The sequence below is a fragment of the Psammomys obesus genome, unplaced genomic scaffold, assembly GCF_907164565.1.
Source record: "Psammomys obesus unplaced genomic scaffold, mPsaObe1.curated_primary_1811, whole genome shotgun sequence".
Classification (NCBI taxonomy): Eukaryota; Metazoa; Chordata; class Mammalia; order Rodentia; family Muridae; genus Psammomys; species Psammomys obesus.
In genome coordinates, this window is record NW_026593286.1 from 19,107,808 (window position 1) to 19,123,035 (window position 15,228).

General features: G+C 43.9%; 2 protein-coding genes across 4 annotated transcripts in view; both read right to left on the reverse strand.

Annotated features, from left to right (window-relative positions):
* Xrcc5 (X-ray repair cross complementing 5) overlaps positions 1-6,272 on the reverse strand; it is an 86,678-nt gene extending 80,406 nt beyond the window's left edge. The window contains exons 1-4 of the mRNA XM_055616896.1: positions 6,170-6,272; positions 3,220-3,333; positions 2,325-2,508; positions 660-708 (exon numbers count right to left, since the gene is read on the reverse strand). Of these exons, the coding sequence (XP_055472871.1) occupies positions 660-708; positions 2,325-2,508; positions 3,220-3,333; positions 6,170-6,190 (368 nt within the window). The 5' untranslated portion in view covers positions 6,191-6,272. The remainder of the gene's footprint in view (positions 1-659; positions 709-2,324; positions 2,509-3,219; positions 3,334-6,169) is intronic.
* Positions 6,273-11,121: 4,849 nt separating this feature from the next.
* Tmem169 (transmembrane protein 169) overlaps positions 11,122-15,228 on the reverse strand; it is a 19,368-nt gene continuing 15,261 nt past the window's right edge. For all 3 annotated transcript variants that reach the window (XM_055616286.1, XM_055616288.1, XM_055616287.1), the window contains one exon: positions 11,122-13,571. In XM_055616286.1, the coding sequence (XP_055472261.1) occupies positions 12,949-13,571 (623 nt within the window). In that variant the 3' untranslated portion in view covers positions 11,122-12,948. The remainder of the gene's footprint in view (positions 13,572-15,228) is intronic.

Below are 15,228 nucleotides of genomic sequence, written 5' to 3' on the forward strand. Positions count from 1 at the left end.
ACTTTCCAAATATCGTGCTGGGTTACCACATATGGAATTAGCTGCAGGGTTTTGCAAAAAGATACAGACTGAGAAACAATAGTACAGATTCAGGCCTGGGATGTCAGCGCAAAATGCCTCTTTCCCAACAATGCATCTATGTGTACAAGTGGATACTTTTCAAGACACAATAATTAAGTGAATGGTGGGTTAGGAAGTTGACAGAGTTGCTGTGCACAGCATACCAATTACTTATGGCCCATACCCCTTAGTACTTTTTAAAGATTTGGGGTGATTAGTTTAAATCAAATAACAAAACTGAAATATGTCAACTGTTTCTTTCTCCCAGAGAAACTCCCACCAAATGTGGTCCTTTGTTTTAAAGTTCCAGAAACTAGAAAGATATGCGTGGTGGTGGAGTGGCACACGCCTTTAGTCCCAGCACTCAAGAGGCAGAGGCATGTGATCTCTGAGTTCAAGGCCAGCTTGGTTTACAGAGAGAGTTTCAGGATAGCCAGAGCTGTACAGAGAAGCCCTGTCTCAAAAAAAAAAAAAAAGAAGAGAAAGGTTAACACTGACTTCAGACTACTTGATTAACAACAAACCACACAGTCTATTGAACACAGCAACACATGCTTTGCCCAGAAAGCCTCACTTCTGTCCTCAGGTGAGACACTCACATGGTTTCACGCTGAATCAAATCCATGCACACAATCAGGGCATCCAGGACTCGGCCAGTTAAGGGTAGAAACAAGGGCAGCAGTCCCTTCCTCCCATGGTGAATGAACATCACAGTTCCTCCCAGCAGAGCCCACACTACTTGACAACTGCAGACACTGAACGACTCCGAAGGGCTTACCCACGAGCCCTCCTGCAGAGTTGATTTCATATATGCTTTCTATCAACATATACACCCTGACAATGTGGGCAGAAAAAAACCACAAGCAAATTAACGAATATTCATTTAACAAAAACCTTAGGATGTCATTTAACAGCACCTACAACCCATATTTGGTAATCAGCCCATTCTTAAACACAAAGCAAGCCATAATGTATCATTTTCAGGTCACTCCAAACACTGCAGCACCTCCCAGTGGTCAAGGGTGGTACTACTAATTGTTTAGGAAAATGCTAAGAATACACCTTTAAAATTAGGGCGTTAATCTGTGTATCTGTGTGTGTGCCTGTGTGTGTGTTTTGAGACAAGGTTTCATTTTCATGGCTAATCTTCACTGTCAATTTGACGTGCCTACGAGGCTGAACCTCAACTGAAGAATTGTCTCCATTAGGTTGGCCTGCTGGCATGTCTGTGAGGAATCTTCTTGGTTATTAAGTGATGCAGGAGTCCAGACCCCTGTGGACTCAGGGTGGTGCCAGCTCTGGTTAGGTGGGCCTGGGCGGTTTCAGAAGGGCAGCTGAAGATGAGCCTAGGGAGAAAGCCAGTGAGCAGCTTTCCTCTGTTGGTGTGTGTTTCAAGCTCCTGCTTGAGCTCTTGTTGGTTTCCTTCCATGATAGAAGCCAAAATAAACCTTTCCTCCCCGAGTTGATTGTGGTCAGTGTCATATCACACCAACAAAGCAAACTAGAAGAGGCCTCTGTGGAAGAGGTGAAAAATGAGAGATCTCAGCTTGGACAGCAACCTGATGATTGCATAGAAGCATCTTTCACCTGGAAGAGCAGAGAGAGCTAGCACTCAATCTTCTGAATACACTTCTGTAGTAGTTTGAATGAAAAAAGTCCCCAGAGGCTCATAGGGAGTGGTACTATTTCGAAAGGATTAGGAGGTGTGGCCTTGCTGGAGGAAGTATGTCACTGGGGGTGGGCTTTGAGGTTTTCAATGCTCAAGCCAGGCCCAATGTCACTCTCTCTTCCTGCTGCCTGCAGATTGGGATGTAGAACTCTCAGCTAACTTCTCCAGCACCGTGCCTGCCTGCGTGCCATCATGCCTCCCACCATGAAGATAAACCTCTGAACTGTAGGTCAGACCCAGTTAAATATTCTCGTTTATAAAAATTGCCATGGTCAAGGCATCTCTTCACAGCAACAGACCCCTAAGACAGCCTCCAAACATGCTTCTCCTCAGCCCATGTACGCATATACTCCGTAAGACTTTCCCCTTCCTATACTTCCCAAGCTCTCAATATCACAATGCAAAGAGACTAGAAGACCTGAAGCTGAGCATTAGTTAATTAACTAATTCCATATTAATTACACAATCCCTTTTCCTCAGAGGAAAATATGCCCAGATGTTCAGATCTGAGACCCTGAGAGAGCCTCACTAAACTGGACTATGATTCTTCAGATAAAGGGAAAATGTTTTGTCTTCTTGGACACAAAAAGGATACTGTCAGCTTGTGAAGAACTTGGCTGGATTTTGCTTCCAATGTCTTCCAGCAAATCAAAATCTGGTAGCATCAGGTGTCTGTGCACTGTGATGTTCTGATACTGGTCCTCATTGGCAAGGGCATTACTAGTGCCGTCTGTACCAAAAAGCACTAAAGCAATCTCATCCTTACTCTCCGAAAATACCTAGGAAGGAATATCAAAGGTTGAAGACTGTAGTTGAACAGCCTGGAAGAAAAAGAACCCCTACTCTTCAGGGAGCAGGAAGATCATACCTCCTTACACAGGTCCCCAGGGTCATGAGATATTAAAATAAATGAAAATGGGACTTACTAACAATGACAATTAGGCTCTAAGCAGACGTTTTCTAACTTTTAAAAAGTATTTTTTTATTATATATAGATGGGTGTTTTTCATGCGTGTATGTCTATTCATGTTTGTGCCTTGTACCTCAAAAACAGGACAGAGCCCTGGAACTAAAGATACAGATGTTTGTAAGCCCCCATGTGGGTGATGGGAATCAATCCTAGGTTCTCTGGAAAAGCAGCGAGTGCTTTTAACCTCTAAGTCATCTCTCCAGCCCCTATGTGGGTTTTTCATTATCTGTGGGTCTCACTTTTCATTTCGGCACAAATAAGCACGCATGTTTCATTCTCTTTCTGCTCTTGACTTAGACTGGGACTAGTAGTTTTCAATTCCTTCTTCCTTCACGTCCCCAGAACGATGGGCTCTCACCTGGACTGTGAACCAAAATAATAAACCCTTTCTCCTCTGAGTTATTTTTCATTAGATTTCTATCGTGTTGTTTATTTATTTAGACTAGTAACAGAATCTAAACCAGGACAGCTGTTTCTGAGGCAGAGTGGGCTACAAGCTTATGGTTAATCTGAAACCTACCTGTCGCTGGACAAACATAGTCATCACTTTCTTTGCTTGTTCAAAGGGGGATTCTTCACCAGGAAAGGAGTTACCCATGGCAATCCCCACATCCACACACAGCACAACAGCTGCCTACAAACAAAGTCCCAAAAGGTACACAAGAAAAAAAAAGAAGTTATTAGCAAAGTTTCTGAAAAGGGTCCCTGTACTGCTATGTAGAAGGGGAAGGATAAAGGATAAAGGGACATGTGCTAGGGACAGAATGCACGTAAGACATGTAAAGCTCCACTGTGGAGAACCTGTGAATGGGCCTAATATTCCCTAGAAGCCACACAGACAGAGGGAGCCAATTCTGTGACTAGCGTACAACCACAAGCGATGGCACCAGGTCGTCATTGAATAGATAGCAATCATCATATGTTGGGAACTCTGTGAGTTTCTTTTCCTGCTGCTGTGATAAAAGACCCTGACACGAGTAACTCAAGCGGCAAAGCCTTTTAGTTCCTAGTTCCAGGTTAAGCCCGTCAGAGTGAGGGGGCTATAACAAGGCATAGGGCGCCTGAGGCAGCTGGTCACATGACACCCAGTCCAAAGAGCACAATGGACGCACACTTACTAGTGCTCAGCTTGCTTTTTTTCACCTTACAAAACCCTGAGTCCTCTGACCAGGAAATGGTCCTAGCCATAGCTGAGATGGGTCTTTCCATATCAGTTACCATAATCCCCCATAGGCAGGCCCAAAGGCCCATCCAGCCCCGTGAGTCTAAAGTTTGTCAAGCTGATGATTAATACTATCACAGGGACTAAGGAAACACAACAAACTGAATGCAAAACAGACACATGTAAGCTGTATGTATCTTGCGTACAAAATTTAATTAAATATAAACTGCAAATGACCTGAACTAATGACTCATAATTTCAAGGTAAATTATAGACCGAGTCAACAAGATGATAAGGCTGTAACATTCTATCCTCACAAACATTTTAGTTTGTATCAACGCCATAATGTATTCAAGAAAGAAAAATGAAGGGTCTTTCAATGAAGAAAAAAAAAAATACTAGGTTAGCAATCCAGAGACCTGGGTTCTAGTCTCAGCTCCACTCATTAGCTCTGATCCCTTGGGAATGTCACTTAACCTCACTGCTAATTCAGTGAGGCACAAAGCTGTGGGACTAGATGCAGCCTAAGGCTGTTTCCAGAATTAACGATCTTATCCTGCACATCTCATCTGTGCTTTCTGCTGACCAGACAAAATGTGAGCAATTCTGGGCACCATATCTTATAAGACAAGGATTTTAAAGCGATCAATTAAGAAGGCACTATTTTCTAAGTCAATGATTATCTGTCTCTAGAGGTGTTTTATAAACTTGGATGAGCCCCTATGGTAGGGAGATGATCCCTAACTTTGACTTTTTTTGCAACGCACTAAGGAAATACTATATTCCCTTAGTTCATAAAGAGTGGAACCACATGATACACTGATATTAACAGATTTCAAAAGCAATGACAAGTTATTTGGGGATGAACAGTAATAAACTACAGAGTACCTTTGAGAGGAATTCGATTTACATCCCATAGTGATTCCCTAAGCGTAAAAACAGAATTTTTTAAAATATAAGAATCACAAAATATGCTAGCTGTGCTTATTTAATATATTTCCACAAACCTACTTTGAAAGTAGCAAACACTAAAGGACTAGAAGTCTTCGGTCAAGAATCAGAGGTTCAGGAAAGGGCATCAAAGAATTTGACAGTATGAAGATTCTGGAATGGTCTATGATACTTTAAGAAACTGGGAGAGCACAGCAATCTTCATGTCTATATGGAAGCAATCCAGCCTGCTAGGATTTTATTTAAAGTACGTCTGCCGAGCACAGAGGGGCAGCACTGTAATCCCAGCACTCAGGGAGGCAGAGGCAGGTGAATCTCGTGAGTTCGAGGTCAGCCCAGTCTACAAATCGAGTTCCAGGACAGCCAAGGCCACACAGAGAAACCCTGACTCGGAAATAAAGTAAAATAAACTACATCTGCCACACCTAAGTCCTTCCTGGGAGCTACAAAGTTTTCAGCAAATGAAAGATGAGGAACAAAGGAGGTGAGCAACATTATTATGAGCTCATAATTTAATCAAAATTTCCCAAGTGGGTGGGGGTGGAGGAAAACCCCTACCTTGTGTGCCTGTATTAAATAAATAGGTAAGTGGATGAATGAACAAATCCTTGCCATTGCATCTCTCCCTAGTAATCAAAAAATCACTTTAAAGTTCACTCTAATTCCTTTATTAATCAAGGAAGACAGGGGTCAAAGTTTCTTAGCAATAGAGCAGTTTGGGTTTGGGTTTGTTTTTCAGACCTCTGAAAATAGCTTCGGTTCACATGCATATTTTACCACCTATGGAAAGGGTGACTGTGTTCTAACCTGTTCTAACCTCTTGGTCTTAATACCTTGGTTTTCCGACTTACAAGTTAAAGACAATAATGTTCACGGCTTGGTGTGAAGATTTAATGAAATCGGAATAAAAGACTTAGTTGTGCCTCACACAGTAAGAAGCTTTCAATAAACTCGAGACAGTAAATTAATGTGAAGGCAATAATATGACACTTTACATTTTGAGTAATTTCATTCACAGAATCCCTATATGAAGCTTTACAAGCCTGTCACGTAGGGGATGATCTTGGCTAACATATATTTTTTTAGAACCCTGGTTCAGAAGCAATAAGGGACGCCTGCGTTGGCAGGCTGAGTGGATAGAAGAACGAATGCAGCCAGGGAGGGAGGAGGAGGGGGTGAGGCAGATTACGGGGGTGTGGGGGTAGACAAGGCTCAAACGCAGAACTCCGAACCCCGAGCGTTTTGCTTTGGGCATCCATCCTGGCGCCGGCACAGCTGCGATCCCACAGTTCCTGCTACCGAGCCACCCGCAGCGGATCCCCGGCTCAGGGAAGGCAAAAAGCCCAGCTCTCAGTACCTTATTACCGGACCACGCCATGTTGCGGTTACAGCCGGGTTGGTTACTTTCCCGGGCAGCAACCTACACTGTAGCAACTCAGTTCCGGCGACCCACAGCCCAAACTGCAGCGACTACAGCCTGGACTTCCGGCTCTGCGTGCAAGGGGCGGGAAAAACACGGGCTCTGAGCATGCGCAGACTTCTCTCCCTGCCTCCCTAATTCAGGCTTTGTTCTCTTTGAGCTGCTAGAACGGGCTGGCTAAATGGCTCAGCGGGTTAAGACTGGGGTTAAGACCCCAGTCCGACTCCACGTGGTGGAGAGAAAGAACCAACTCCCACAACTTGTGTTTTGACGTCCACGTGTCCTAACACTAATAAATAAATTTAAGATAAATAGCACATTTAATACCAAAAAGTAAATAAGAGACAGGAGGCAATGGCTCACAGGTTAAGAATGTGTACTGTTTTTGCAAGGGTGAGGAGTTCAGGTCCCAGAACCCACACCGGGCACCTCAAAACTCCAGTTCTGTGGGATCTGACACCCTCTGGCCTCCACAGGCACCTGCACTCAAATGTACATACCCACACACAGTTATATGCATACACGATTTTTTAAAAATGAATAAGTAATTGCTAGTACTGAACTAAAAACAATCCCTACTGCTACCGTTTTGTATTGGTTCTCTGGGGTTAAGAGTTCCCTACATAAGATGAATCCAGAGAGTCACTTAACTCCTCTCAAAGCCTTCTAAACATGGTACAAAAGAAAGACTGCCCTGTTGGTATGTTTTTGTGAAATGTATACAATATACCCTTGTTCATTTAAACGCTGATTTCTCTCCCCCACGATCTGGTTTCAATATGGACATTGCATTGTGATGTTTATTCTAAGCATCACCTGTCTCAAGTTTGTGTACAACATGCCATCATTTGTTCTCTGTAATTTCAATAAACGACCAGCCAGTGCTGTGCAATGGAGAGAATAGGGTGGGACATCCAGGTCCGGAAGGGAGAAGAAGGAAGCGAGTGGGAGGAGGGGAGAGCAGAGATCCGGGAGAAGAGCACTTGGAACCGCAAGGAGATGTGAATTGGACCTAAGATATGACTTAAAGCAAGTATAATGTTGGAAAATTCTGAACGTGAGGAAGCTATGTGGGCTTGGAGGTTTAGACTGGAGTAATCATTGCCCAGCATTGTACTCTAGGTTAACTCTTTGTGGTGATTTGGGTATACAGCTGGTTTAGGAATAACCGCTGTTTAACTAAAAGATAAATCAACAGTAGATATTAATAACCCACAACACCGTCCAGATGAATCAACAGTAGATATTAATAACCCACAACACCGTCCAGATGCCATGACCTTAGGACCAACGGCAAAAGAAAAAGTGAGAATTCCCGAAGTAAAAAAAAGTAGGAACGGTGTTCAACTTTGCAGACAAAATGATTTAGTATAAACACCTTTGGCTCTGGTAAGAATTGCTTGTGAGTCATTTTGCATAGAAAGCAGGCAATTTCTGTGCAAGAGTCACCAGAGGGAAAGGACTGGTGGGCAATTTCCTTGAAAATGAGTGAACACTCACTATAATTGGCAGCCTCTGTTTTTAGAAAAAAGGGCATCTTTTTAGACTCCATCTTTCCCAGAACAGCCATCCACTCCAGGTTAGCAGGAGTTTCTGAGAACTTGGTCTTGGGGTGTCTCATGCTGACATTGGATCCTTCACTTTTAACCTGCAGAACAAAAGGATCTTGCTTTGTTCTTTTCCTTCCTTCCTCCCTCCCTTCCTTCCTTCCTTCCTCCCTTCCTTCCTTCCTTCCTTCCTTCCTTCCTTCCTTTCTTTCCTTATTTATTTATTTATTTTTCTTTTTTTTCTTTCTGCTTTTTTGGTTTTTCAAGACAGGGTTTCTCTGTGTAGCCTTGGCTGTCCTAGATTTTCTTTGTAGACCCAGCTGGCCTCAAACTCACAGAGATTGGCCTGCCCCTGCTTCCCGGAGTGCTAGGATTAAAACCCTGCTCTATTGCACCCAGCTTGTTTCCATTTTTATGTGACAATGTGAGGTCCTCTTGGGTGGATGTAAACATGAAACTAGATAAAGGGGTGGAAGAGAGGTTGGTGAGCTATGCAGATGATGGAGATCGTGTATATTTTGGAGATATCACTGTTGCCTGAAGAAAATGGGTATTAAAGGAAAATGGGGACTTGTGAGCTTATTTTGGTAGCCGTGTAAACCATACAACCCAGCATTCTTACCCTTATATAGCCCCTCCCTTGGATCTGTCCATGGGGCCTGCTTTCACCAGTAAATTGTAGTAGGATGAATTCTGGGCCAAAGCTTTCAGAATGCCTAGCAGGTCTGCTTTCTGCAGTCTCATGAACCCTGAGCTCACGTATGAAGCCTGATGGCCAAGAAACTTAGTGCCGAACAGAAAAAGGCCAACTGAGCCACGTGGGGACTGCTGTGCACTGAATGTTTGTGTCTCCTCAGAATCCATCTGTTGACATCCTAGCTCCTAGTGTGATGGTATTTGGACTCAGGGCCTTTGGGAAATGTTCAGATTTAGATGAAGTCACAAGAGCAGAGGCTCATATTACTGGTGCTTTTTTAAAGAACCACTATAGATCACTCGTGAGCCCTTATTCTCCCCCAACCCTGCTGTGTGTATGTGTCTGTGTCTGTGTTTCACAAGCACAAAGCAAAAGGACACCTACCTACAAAACAGTAGGAAAATTCTCAGCATAACACTCAGCCTTGCTGACAGGACAAAATTACAACTGAAGGGACTCTGGCTAGCACTCGGGTGGTGAGCATGGCTCTAGCAGGCTTTTCCCTTCTCTCTCATCCCCTCTGCCTTACTAATAACCATTAGATTACATTCCTAAAGCTAGCCACCAAGGTCTATCCCCTTATTTGGCAGCTTCCTCCTGAGACTCACTACCAAGGTTCAGCTATCAAAGTACTGAAGTCCAGCAATCAAAAGTCCCTTTTGGTTTACCTAATTAACATGCTGAATTAAAAATAAACTCCTCACCCTAACACAGGGTTTCCCCTTGTACCATTATAAAGTGCCATCTTCCTATGTGCCACATCTGTCTCCTCTCTACCTAGAGGCAGTCCTTTGTCCCTTCAGGACAAATAACCCTTCCCTGTCTCCCTTGATCCCTTCCCCTTCTCCTTCATCCTCTATCTCCTGTCTTTGTCTCTTACTCTCTGCCGTCTGCCCCTCTGGGGTAAATAAATCCCCCTTTGTGCAAAGAACTTGGTCTTGGGTATCCTGAGCCAATATTTTTTCTTACAATAACTTTGTAGCTTTTGCCTTATAATCCTTTGGCTAACAATAGCTGGGGCCTTACCTAGAGAAATCTCTCTAGTCTAGCCCTAGCCAGTCTCTTTTTAATAAAAAGGCTCTAGTTTACTAAAACTAAAACTTGAGTCAGAATGGTGAATCTCTGAATGACCCCAGACCCATAACAACAACAAAAAAAATTGTTTTTAAAAAAATAAGATCTACCACACTGTGCTATTTAAAGTTAGTATTACCCTTGAATGTATGTTGAATAGCAGTTTCCTTTGAGATCAAAACATCCCATCCTGTAGTGAAGTTCCATAAGACAGAAAGTAAACAACTCAAAATAGTTTGAGGAAGTCCCTGAAATTGACCAGATTAACTAGGCTCCTCCCTCTCAAAAGTATGCAATAGAGACTACTGAGGAACATGAAGCAGCTGCCTGGAAGAGGTGTAGACTAACTGAGTCACTTGGAAAGGAGGACACTCCTCAACCTACTGATCTGCCTGCAGGCTGAGCAGAATGCTCCAGGTTTCCCTGCTTTGTGACCTGTCACCCATGCTGGGGTGGGCTCTGGTGATGCAGCTGTCTTTGAATCATCTCTGCTTTTTTTTTTTTTTTTTTTTTTAATTTATTTATTAGGCATGCAACGTTCTGCCTGCCTATACTCCAGAAGAGAGCACCAGATCTTACCATTCTAGATGGTTGTGAGCCACCATGCAGTTGCTGGGAATTGAACTCAGGACCTTTGGAAGAACAGCCAGTGCTCTTAACCTCTGAGCCATCTCTCCAGCCCCCATCTCTGCCCTTATAAGTAACTTCTCACCCATATTCCTGTAAGTAGCCCCAATAAAACTAATTGGTTCGCCAAGTTTGACTTTGGTGGTGTCCATACTTTGGTCTGTCTGTCATGGCTTCTGTCTGACTTTGGTAGTCAGCTTTAGAAGGAGGAAGTGGTCAAATAACGTAATAGACCTTCCTGGCTCACTTTAGGAATGTAAGCTCGTGTTTTTAAGCAAGGCAGAGGGAATGGGGAAGGGCAGGGTCTGCCAGAGCCATGACTGTTATGATCAGGCCGGCTAGAGCGCCTTCACTATCTAAGTGATGACTGTATGGGCATTAGAACAAAAATGTGCAAAGCTCTTGCTCTGACCCAGCAACCGTGACATTACATGGACATTTGGAAGCGCATTAGAATCCTCCAGCGATCATATAGGAATGATGCCATGTTCAGCTACTTTCATCAAATACTAGTTTTTAAAGTCCATGTTTTATAAATCCTCATGTAAGTAAGTAAATTGAGGTGAGGGAAAGAAATTCTATGTTGTCCATTAATCTTCTCAATGTTTTAAACTAACACTCTATATAGGCATTCCAAGTTGGGAGAATAAAGCTGTCAAAGAATAACCTGGAAAGATTTAGGGCATTCCAAGACAGTCTGGGTTTGGTTACCAGCTCCTGCATGTCAGCTCCCAGACACCTGCAACTCCAGTTCCCGAGGCTCTGACCCCTCCTGACCGCCCCAGAGTCAGATATGCATGTGGTACACTTACATGCATGCAGGCACCACTCATACACTTAAGTCTTCAAAGATCTCACATCCACAGGACCTGTGGATAGCTCTGTAGTGCTCAGAGCTATTATGGAGAGCCCCCAAAATAAAATAAGAAAATGCTAATCAGAGCTTATTATCTTTATTTCCATTTAAATTATTCATATCTCTGGAAATGCACCAGAAAGCACCATAGCTATCTTCAAAAATACTGGACACATTTTTTTTCTTCTGATTAAACTAATAACAGGATTTTTTTTTTTTTTAATTCTCTGAAAGTAGAGTTCAGCACCATACGTTAAATGAATGCTTCTGGCTGGCTATGGGGGAGCCTGATCAACTCCTCTGGTTGGTTCAGTTCAGAGCAACTTCTTCAGAACACTTCTTTCTGAGACAAGAAAAATGATCATCACCCCTTCTTTTAAAAATCCAAACCCCAATTCTCACTGACCTCACAGGACTTGACATTTTGAAATCAGGGCACTCTTAAAATGAAGTTGTTGTTTCTCCAATCCAGACTCTTTTCATCTGGCTTTGTCTGTTACATTCCTACTTGTCCTGTCAGAAGCTTCGTGTTAGAAAGGTCCGAGCAAATAAGGCTTCTGGGTTTGGTGAAACCACAAGCTAAATGTGGTTTGTGCTTTGAGCTACTGATCCCTGCTGGGTTGGCGTTTGACAGATGCTCTCATTCTTGTTCTCTGTCTCTCTCTCTCATCTCCATCTTTATAGATTAAATATTGCCAATCCCTGTTCCCCCTTCCTTCCCAGGAAGAACTGTACTGTGACTATATGACTGTATGCTCCTATCTAATGGGTCTTTCTAGAGAACCCTGAAACCACATGACCAAAGGTAAGTTGCCAAATACACGAGGTGCTACTATCTAATGCATAGCGTATGTACTTCATCTCTATGTATAAATTCTCTGTGTAAGACTAGGGCCGAAATAACTAAACGAATAAACAAACAAATAAATAGAGGCCCATTAGTAGTTCGGAATTCTGAATGATACCTATCGTAAGATGTTGATTCTTGCCTACCAAATAGCCATTATCTCCCTTTTTTTTCTCTCTCAAATTCACATAACCCCAGTATTCAGTATTCGTCTAAGAATATAGTTACCCAGATAAAAAGATTACATTTTTTTCAGCCTCTTTTGACTGTGAGGTCACGCGACTATAGTGTGGCCAAGGAGATATAGTAAATATCGATGGGAGACTTCCTTGAAGCCTCCTTAAACAGGTCAGCTGGGCTTCTTTGCTTCAAACTTTCGTTTGGTTCCTTGGCTGGTTGTCTTCCAGAAACACGGTTTCTGGAACTCGCTATGCCGGAGATGTAGTCAGCATTCGGAAACTGAAGAGAAGAGCACTGAGGGCCACATCCCACCATCCAGGGAGACCCAGATAATTTCATAGGGTCTTGGAATGGTCTGCCTCCGGACACCTACATAAAAAGGAAGTGTGTTTCTTGTTTAGCTCATTGATGTTCGGGGCTTTAATTATATGCAGTTCCATCTACCCATAAGTGATGCACACAGTCTTTAGAATAGGAGCCTGGCTCCCTAAATGTGGCATTCCATCTTTATCTATTTTCTTCGTGGATTCAGTCACCCCTGAGCATCTTTTTGCTTTCTGTCACATTTAGGCACACACTCTCCCCGGTTACCGGCACCAATAACACCTTCAGGCCCCTGAAGGGATTTCCACTCTATCTTCATAGCCCTCATAAACAGTCATTTTAGGGCAAAGAGTCAAGAAGCATTTCAGATGAACTGCTTTGGCACCAGTCGCTTTTCTATTTCCCATCCTCTTGGGATAACGAAGATGGTGGGACACTGTAGTGTGTGCAAGGATTTTCCAGGACTGCAGAGGGTATTGGGTAGCTTAAGAACTGTAGAATGACTATGCTAGAACTGGAGAATGACTATGTTCTTATTAGGGCCTGGAAGGAATCACTGGCGGTTTAGACAGTAGAGGTTTCTACTTCCTGGATGGGGTCCTTGTTGGAGAGACTGCCTGAGATATTATCAGACTCCAGCAGTTCCACAATGCTGTAGGGAGAACAGTCCTCCAGACCCAACTTGCTGCAGAGCCAGCCACAGAAGCCTTTCTCCATGTCACAGGCAGCTCGCCACCATGCTCCCCAGGACCATGAGAGCTGGACCACGGCGGCATAGAGCCCCAGGGAAGAGGCCATGGCCATGATGAGCACTGGATAGAAGAGAATGAGGCATGGACAGCAGGAAATCTTATGCCAGAAGGTCCTCTCCTCACTGTACACAAGAAAGATGTTGTACCAGGTGATAGTGCCGTAGTAGAAAGACACGACAAAAGAAAGGACGAAGACCACAGGTAGGCAGACCAGTGTCCAGAGGACCACATGTGGCCCCTGATCTGCCCCAACCTGGCAGGCCCTTCTACCCTCAGGTGCCACTTCCCTTGACAGCTCCTTGGGTTTGGTCAGTTCCTGCAGCTCCTTCTGTGTCAGAGTGACATGGATATCCACCATCTGACCCTTTTTCTTCCCTCGTGTGATGGTCCCCGTTAGTGTGACGTAGCGGCTGTCCAAAGGCACGTTCCACACACCTGTGTGCACAAAGCAGATGAGAGTCAAGGACCGAGGAGCCCACATTTCATCTCAGTGCTGGTGGGCCTCAGAGGGAGGAGTAGAGTTAGTGAGTCAGCCTCAGACTTAAAATGGATCTGCCTTGGAAGGCCATCTCTGCTCTTCTCACTCCCACAGAGACTTTTGGCTCCCCCTGTGTGGGCCCCTGACAAAACTGTGGGCAAGAGTAGCACAGCCTTCCTGTTGTTTCTCCATTTTTCTGGACCCCAGCCTTGACACAGTCTCTGTGATGTGGAGATTGGTGAGGAGCCTCACCAGTCACCACTTATCATGGTCCTGTGTCTGGTTAACAAGTGCTTTGAAGGCATTATTTATGAATATTGACTTAGGCATAAAATGTATGTATGTACGTGGACATACTGGGGGCACAGTCCCCCCCCTTCTGCCTAGCTCTGTTTCCCTGAGATGGGGCATTCATTCTCTCCTATCTGTAGACACCCCAGCTCTTCTGTCTAAGCTATGAATACCTGCTCACTACACACATACACACACATATGCGAACAAGATATGTAATTAAAAGAAATGTATGTTTATTAAAGGGTTTCTCTGTATAGCCTTGGCAGTCCTGAACTCACTTTATAAACCAGGCTGGCCTCAAACTCACAGAGATCCCCCTCCCTCTGCCCCTTCTAATGCTGGGATTACAGGTGTGCACCACCACGCCTGGCTAATAAATTTTTTTAAATATATAAGACAGTACATTTGCATTGCTTGAAAGTCCCCTTGACTTGCACCAGCTCTGACAGTTCCCAGCACCCCACCCCACACTCTGCCCTTGCAAGACGCACCAGGATCCAGCCTGGCTCCCCTTGCTGAACTGTCATCATCCTCCCTTGGTTCTCTCCACAGTGTCACAGAAACACCTTTTCCCATCAAAAGGCCGGCACTGCTCTCACCTCAAGACCTTTGCAGTTTTCAAAACAAAAAAACCAAACAAACAAAACTCCATTCCACGTCTTTCTTACCTGGCTCCTTCCTGTTCCCTGTATGAGTTCAAATGTCACTGCTTTAGAGGTCTTCCATGACACATCATCACTTCCCCACTACCCTCTACCAGGGGTTATCACTCCACTGTTGCGGTTTTTGTTGTCTTTGGAAGGAATGTTGCCACCTGAAGTTACCCTTTTCACTGTCTGTCTTCACAGACTGAAAGGTCCGCAGTGAGAGCAGGGGCGCTGCTCATGTCGTCTACTCTGGCCGTGAGTCTTAACATCTATCCTCATAGATGAATAGGTCTATCCATTGCTGTACAGTGATTCTTAACATAGATAACCCACAGGCTCCCTAATAGCAGCAGCTATTCTTAAACATGCAGAACACAGACATAAAGTTCATGGTGGTGATATTAAGAAGCTCTGTGACATACATATGCATACTCTGGAAATTAGTAAGCATTTGCCAGTTCCCTACAGTGTGGCTGGCGTGTCTTTAACTGGTGCTTGAGGAGTGTGAGTGTGTTATCTAGTTCCACACAATGATACTATCATATTTCACACAAATCTTGGCAATCCAGAATGTGAAGGAATAGTGTATCTCACTGATTTCATAATTTATAGTCACATACACACACATAGATAGATAGATAGATAGATAGATAGATAGATAGATAGATAGATA